Source organism: Haematobia irritans, unplaced genomic scaffold (assembly GCF_050003625.1).
Source record: "Haematobia irritans isolate KBUSLIRL unplaced genomic scaffold, ASM5000362v1 scaffold_10, whole genome shotgun sequence".
Taxonomy (NCBI): domain Eukaryota; kingdom Metazoa; phylum Arthropoda; class Insecta; order Diptera; family Muscidae; genus Haematobia; species Haematobia irritans.
In genome coordinates, this window is record NW_027445688.1 from 241,324 (window position 1) to 249,146 (window position 7,823).

The following is a 7,823-nucleotide window of genomic DNA, read 5'->3' on the forward strand; positions in this document are numbered from 1 at the left end:
CGAAAGGGCAACGACCTCAGCTACTTTCTTTTTTCCATGTAACTTTCTCTGAATTAACTGCCACCCAACGCACATTTTTTATTGCAGTTACATTTAGGTAAATTGAACTGGGACATATTGAATTTTAACTCGATCATTGAAACACATGGATCGTACATAGTGTGTGGCTCGCCTATTTACAAGCTGAACGGATTATTATTTCCGTTTTCTTCAGTTTTTTCCAGTCATGGACATATTGCTGTCAGTGACAATTTTTTTACCATCGAGTCTTGCTTGTAGAATTTATTAATTTTCTTTATTGACATTTTTTGAATGCTCGATTGCTTACCTCTTCGGGATATTTACCCCGATCTGTATCCACTTGGTCGATCTACGCCCAGTTGTATATACTCTTTTATTATTCTACTTGCCCTCGGGCTCAATTTTTTCCTTTACTCCGATCGTACTGTTTGCAATTTCATACACTTTTTCGCTTATGGATATCCTACCCAAATAATTGTTAGCAGTATTTCTATAACACTTTTGTATATACGACTTTAGCGGCACTGAATAGATATCGACATGTCCCTAGAGGCTTTTACCAGGTTAGCTAATGAGCTAGTGTTTTTCGAGGCAAGCTTAGATGCGCATGCCGCTCCCATGTCCTCTATCCACTCAATTGATGTCCATAGGGAGGAGTTGGCGTCAATATGGCGGGACGTTAAAATTTCTTATGACAAATGTCTTGCAGATATTGAGGCTGAACTCGAGGTGGCTGAAGGGGATGGCAAAAATAAGGGAGATAAGGAGAGCGGTGAATCCGAGTTGGACAACTTGAGGCACAAGTACACTAGTGCCTATATCACTTATTGCCGGTGTAGCACCCATTTAAGAGAACGGGCGCATGCTATATCCGCCTCGACTACCACCCCTAAAGTGGACCTGACGACAAGGTCCGATTCGGGACAAGGGTTTGGCTTCACCTTGCCACCATGTGAAATACCAATATTTTGTGGTGATTATTCCTCGTGGCCGACTTTTCGGGATATTTTTGAGGCAGTTTGCATCAAAAATCCGCGCCTGAGCTCCGTGGAAAAACTATTCCATTTGAGCCAGAAGACGAAAGGTGAGGCCCACGATATAGTCAAGAAGGTTCCCCTTACCAATGAGAATTTTCGGGTAGCTTGGGCCAACTTATGTTCTAGGTACGAGAACAAAAGAGCCCTCATTAACATCCAATTGAAGAAATTGTTCGGGCTTTCTCCCATATCTAATGAGACAGCTACCGCTCTTAAAGTCCTCCAAAGAGACATCAACTCATGCATATCTCTGCTGGAACTTTATGAGATTGATGTGGGCGGTTGGGACCCCATTTTTGTGTTTGTTTGTTCCAACTGTCTCCCTAACTCGACTCTGACACTGTGGGAGCAAACATTGCCCGACAAAACGGTCATTCCTAAGTGGGAGAAAATGGACAATTTTCTTACCGACAGGCATCGAACACTCGAGTCCGTTTCCGAAGTTCGGAAAAGTATTGCCGGTAGTTCTACAGCTTCGAAGGCGACTACAAAGACAGACTACCGGTACGGAAACAAGTCCAATGGCACTCATGTCCACACTTTTCAGAATAAGGTTGAGCCCAACTGTCCATTGTGCCCGAAGGAGACTCATTTGCTACGGAAATGTCCTCGTTTTTTGAAAATGTCTCCGTCTGAGAGGTTAGCGGAGATAAAAAAGGACAAATTATGCACCAACTGTTTTTCTAGAGTGCATTCCGTCAAGAACTGCAAAAGCAAGTATTCTTGTTTTAAATGCAATAAAAAACACAATACGTTGTTGCATAGAGAAGAGTCGAAGTTATCGGATTCTCCCTCGGGATCGAATTCAACTCCTTCACAAGTTCCGTCCTCATCCATACAGTCCACGAACACTTCGGGAGAGGGGGTTGTACATACTTGTTTTTCTACCAGTTCTAGGGATGTGTTGCTAGGAACCGCGTTGGTAAACATAAGCTATAATGGGCTCATGATCTGTGCGAGGGCTCTTGTGGATTCTGGCTCACAAGGTACATTCATATCTAAGAAACTTTTTAACTCTATGAGACTTCCTTTTCGGAAGACATACGCTACTGTTTCTGGTTTGAACAATTCGGTTTCTGCATCCGTTCAGAAGGAATGCTCCTTCACATTGTCGCCTGCTGTTGATAATGGCATTGAGTTTTCTGCAACAGCTTTGGTTGTTCCACACTTGTCAGGTAGCTTGCCGTCGAGGACAATAGACTTATAGTCTCTTTCCGATATCCCGAATATCCCGCTAGCTGATCCAAGGTTTTATCAAAGTTCTAAGATAGACCTTTTACTTGGTGGAGATCTGCTCCCTTCCATTATGTTACCTGGTGTTCAACGTCAAATTTGTGGCTCCTTGATAGCACAGGAGACTATATTTGGATGGATCCTGACGGGTCCACTTCCTGCCAAACCCGTATGCTTCTTCTCTTCGGTCGTCACCTGTTTCAATGAGATCTCATTAGAGAAGGAGATTTCACGTTTTTGGGAGGTGGAAGAACTCCCACGGAAGAAATTTATGTCCCCTTCAGATCAGTTTTGTGAGGATTTGTTCCTTCGTACAACGAAACGAAGCGACAGCGGTAGGTATGTGGTATCTCTTCCGTTCAAAGACAACTTTCCTGAAGGGATTGGTATAGGTTTGTCTCGGAAGAACGCTATGGCTCAATTTTTTAGAAGTGAAGCTCGATTGCTTCGTACGCCACAATTCAAATTGGAATATGATGAAGTCCTTAATGGGTATGTCCAATTGGGTCATATGAGGAAAATCGATCCACCGAATACAATTAATCCTGAAAATGCCTATTACTTACCCCACCATGCCGTAATAAAACCCGAGAGTACAACCACTCGGGTAAGGGTTGTTTTTAATGCTTCGTCTCCTACGTCCAATGGCATAAGTCTGAATGACGTTTTACATATTGGTCCAGTTTTGCAGAATGACCTTATGATTCTTATTCTACGATGGAGATTCTTCCGTTTTGTATTTAATGGCGACATCACGAAGATGTACCGCCAAATCCGTGTGAATCCTCAACACACACCATTCCAACGTATCCTTTATCGGGAGAACCCTGATTCTCCTGTACAGGACTTTGAGCTGGAGACAGTGACGTTTGGTGTGAATTGCGCACCATATTTAGCCATTCGCACTCTTCTGCAATTGGCAGATGATGTGCAGTCAACCTTCCCCTTGGCCAGCGATATCTTACGTAACTCGATGTACGTTGATGATGCATTGGTGGGGGCCCATACGCTTTACGAGGCGAAACAGGCTATGGGTCAGTTGGTAAACGCCTTGGGCTCCGCAGGATTTACGATGAGGAAATGGACAGCTAACTCCAGGGAGCTGATAGCCAATATACCCTGCGAAGACTTACTCTGCGATGACTTCCTTCAGTTTCATGATCGGAGTTCGGCTAAGACGTTAGGCATTCGTTGGAATGCTATGTCTGACTCGTTTTATTTTTCTATGTCGCCTTTCTCCAGCTCTCAAACTTTCTCCAAACGGGAGATCCTCTCTCAAATTTCCAAATTATTCGATCCAGCGGGTTGGCTTTCCCCATGCGTTGTTGTTGCGAAGATAATCATGCAACAAATATGGATGGAGAAAACCGAATGGGATGATACCGTTTCCGATGAAATACTAACCAAATGGAAATCTTTTCAAGCCCATTATCCATCCATAAACTCCATTAAGATACCACGTTGGTTCCTCTATAGTCCGAACTGCAAGGTTCAGTTTCATGGGTTCTGCGACGCATCTGAAAAAGCGTATGCAGCTGTCCTTTACGTACGTGTCGAGGCAGATGATTATGTTTCTACGAGTTTGGTGTCATCAAAGACTAGAGTTGCACCCATTAAAACACTGTCTATTCCACGTTTGGAGCTATGTGGTGCGACATTATTGGCAGAAATGGTGGATAATCTTTTATCGAGGTTTAGTTTAGGAAACTACTCTATACGTTGTTGGACGGACTCTACAATAGTTTTGGCATGGTTGGCTAAGCCTCCGTGCTTCTGGGCTACATTTGTAGCTAATAGGATTTCCAAGATTATAGAGATTGTAAATCCATCCGAATGGGCTCATGTAGACTCAGGGTCCAGCCCTGCTGACTTGGCGAGCCGTGGCGTATATCCTAATGAAATTATTGGCAACACGCTATGGTGGAATGGGCCATCATGGCTCCGGAAATCTCCTGACGACTGGCCGAAGTCTAATAATTCCACTTTAGAGGCAATCGAAATAGAAAGAAAATCGATTAGCGTTCACTTTAATTATTTCGATGAGTTTGATGATGTGCTTAATCGTTTCTCTTCTCTTCCAAGAGCTCTGCGCGTGGTTGCTTATATGTACCGGTTTTACTTTCGTACTCATCCGAACCTTCGGGTAAGTTTTCATAGAACCTCGGCAGCAGTTTCTTCCTCTGAGATCTTAATGGTTCAAAATAGGCTGATATCTATGAGTCAAAAGGCATTTTTTCCCAATGAATACATGGCTATATCAGCCAAGGCACCTTTGTCTAAATCTAGCCCCATTTTGAATTTAAACCCCTTCTGTGATTCGGAAGGCATTCTGAGAGTGTGTGGTAGGCTGGTTTCGTCCACGACATTATCATATAATGAGAAGCATCCGATCATCCTACCATACAAATGTCGTTTGTCCATGTTGCTAGTTCAGTTTATTCACGACATATCCCTTCACGGAGGTAATCAGTTAGTACTCAGATTAGTTCGTACGCAGTTTTGGATACCAAGAGCTAAGAATTTGATAAAATCCGTAATAAACAAATGTAAACCCTGTATCATCTACAAAAAACGATGTCAAGTTCAACTAATGTCCGCTTTACCTCCTGAAAGAGTCGATATATCCCGCCCATTTGTCCATACCGGGCTCAATTTTGCAGGGCCGTTTGATATTAAAAATTATACTGGCAGGGCATGCCTTATAACTAAGGGTTACGTGTGTGTATTCGTATGTTTCTCCACCAAGGCGATACACCTCGAGGCAACTTCCGACCTATCCACGCCGGCGTTTCTGGCAGCATTTAGTAGATTTATTTCGCGCCGAGGTTGTCCTCTACATATCCACTCTGATAATGGCACAACATTCGTAGGTGCATCCAGAATCATTGCAAAAGAATTTATCCAAACTTCCCAACAAGCGGTTATCGCTAACTATTCCCACCAGAATATATCCTGGCACTTCATTCCGCCCGGGGCTCCACATATGGGAGGTCTTTGGGAAGCAGGAGTGAAGAGCTTCAAAGCGCACTTCAAAAAAATTGCTGTTAACTTGAAATACACTTTTGAGGAATTCCAAACCTTACTAGCTAGAATAGAGTCGTGTCTCAATTCCCGTCCTCTATATCCTATGTCTGAGGACCCCTCAGATTTAAATGCACTCACTCCAGGACACTTTTTGATCGGATCTCCTATTTTAGCTCCGATAGATCCTAGCATTCGAGAAGCTCCAATGTCTTTGGTGAACCGATGGCAAAGGCTCAAGGCGATCCATCAGCATTTTTGCATAAGATGGAAAGATGAGTACCTGAAAGAGCTCCACAAACGACATAAATGGCAAAGACCAACAGAAAATCTAAAGGAGAATATGTTGGTAGTTATCCGCGAAGAGAACATTCCTCCAAATTGCTGGAGTAACAAGACGTGGTCGTTTTGAGTTTTAACTTCAAACTAAAACTTTATTGTTAACAATTTTTTACTTATCGACTAGGTAAGTGTGTTTGTGTGTTTTATGAATTGCAGATTTGACAAAACCGTGGTCATTACCTTTACTGTTTTGCCAAATCTGTGACCTAATTATTGTCTGGTCTGTTTCCGTTATTTGAACATAAATGTATGGTGTGTGTTTAATAAATTGAAAAATAAAGGAAATGCTTATTCTAGAGTAGTTAAAATGAAATTGAAATAATAAAGAAAATGCTTATTCTACATTGTCTTGTTCGTTTCTTATGATCGAATATAAAGGTAAGTGTGTGTGTGTATGTCTTTAATAATAAATTGAAATAAAGAAAAATGCATTATAAAGTGTTACAAAATTATTGTCAAATGTATGTCTTAATCAGAGAATTGTAAAATATGCTTATTCTATATTTCTAGTATATTAGGGTGTCTCGGTGGTTCTAGATTTCTAGTATATTAGGGTGTCTCGATGGTGGGGGTTCTAACGTAACTCCTCCCCCCTTAGTGTAGAGCGAAGGCCACAGTGATTGCGATGGGGCCAAAGCGACTTTCATCTGCTCAGGGTAGAATTTTATACTAGATTTACTCCATAGGACGATCGTGCTGCAAACCAGTGCCATTCCAAATATCATTAGTGTGCCTAGTATGATATTGTTTTTGGTTGATGTATCTTGTTTGAGGGTAATGATATCATTTCTATTGTTAAAAGAGTAGTTTTTCAACTTTATAAGGTTCAATGAGTCGCTTATGGTTGAGGCTGCTATCTTGTTGTAATTGGGTGGGGATATCATGATGTGGTCCCAGAAGTACAAAGGGTTGTCTTTATAAGTTATCGAGGCTGCAGTTACTGAACAGTTCGAAAAGCGTATTAACGAATTCCCTCTGATTGTTACATTAGTTTTGCTGCAAGTAGATGTGATTAGTAACTCTTTTACATTAATAAACATGATATAGTTATTTTCAGGTTGGAATATTGAAGATGTGTGACCAACATCTTCCAGGGGACAGGTTGGTGTTTTTCCGCTTATGATACTGCCAATACAGGTGGATTTGTCTGTTTCCTCGATGACTGTAGATTTTTTACAGTAGTATGTATTCTCAATTCGTGGACAGGGTTCAGTAAGGTGTTGTATGCTTTGATTATTATAATTTATATAAGGGTTAGTTATAATTCGCATGGTCTTATTTATGGGTAGTGGAATGAGATGATAAAGTGTGTAAGTTTCATTTGCAAAATTTGGTATTTTTACATTAAATATGAGATTGTTATCGTTATAGTAGGCTTGAAGTTCTAAGAGTTCGTAAATGTTTTGGTCTGATATTAGATCAACTCCTTGTGTTTTGAAAATATTTCGTATTACGGTGATTTCTTCAGGGTGAAGAATGAGTTTAGATATCGTACCCAATTTAGCAAGCATAATTGCATCTATTATGTCTGAAATATGGTCTGATAGTAGATCTATATTAAAGTTAAGTTGGTTCATGTATTGCATTTCTTCTAAAATAGTATCTTCTTTGCGTATACTATTTGAGGTTTCTGTTGAAAGTTTCGTCAAAAATTCGTTTATAACGTCCTGTTGATAGTTTATATGTTTAGTTAGGTTCTTAAATCTTTCAATCATTTGTAAATTTAAGTTCCTCTGATCCCGAATCATGCTGGCTGATTCATAGGTCATACTTTCTAAATTCTGAATTTGCTTGTTAATAGTCTCAGCATCATTTGCGTCCATGTTCCCAGTAATAAACTTTATTGTCGACCCTAGTCCATTTATAAGTCCTCGTTTTCTTCTTTTATATGGGCTTAATGTATTGAGTTTGGTTCGTGCATTATCTAATTTTAATATGCATATCCTTACAGAATCTTGAAGAACGCTATGTTTTCCAAATTGTTCAATGATAGCAGATATATTTGTGATCTGGTTACTGTAGTTGTCTAAGTCAATAATGTGTGTTAGACTGAAAAAATTGTCTATTGTCCTAGATTTACCAACATTTAATATTACCATACTTTGGTCTATGTCGAAATTATGTACTTCCAACATTTGTCCGAGTGTCAAGGGTATGCTAGAAACAAAA

At 40.5% G+C, this 7,823-nt stretch overlaps 2 protein-coding genes across 2 annotated transcripts; both read left to right on the forward strand.

The window, feature by feature from the left end:
- Nucleotides 1-561: 561 nt before the first annotated feature.
- On the forward strand, nt 562-2,265 carry LOC142242401 (uncharacterized). Its single transcript, XM_075313985.1, has one exon. The coding sequence runs from the start codon at nt 562-564 to the stop codon at nt 2,263-2,265; it is 1,704 nt and encodes a 567-aa protein (XP_075170100.1).
- A 99-nt stretch (nt 2,266-2,364) lies between these two features.
- Nucleotides 2,365-5,724, forward strand: LOC142242402 (uncharacterized). Its single transcript, XM_075313986.1, has one exon. The coding sequence runs from the start codon at nt 2,365-2,367 to the stop codon at nt 5,722-5,724; it is 3,360 nt and encodes a 1,119-aa protein (XP_075170101.1).
- Nucleotides 5,725-7,823: the final 2,099 nt, after the last annotated feature.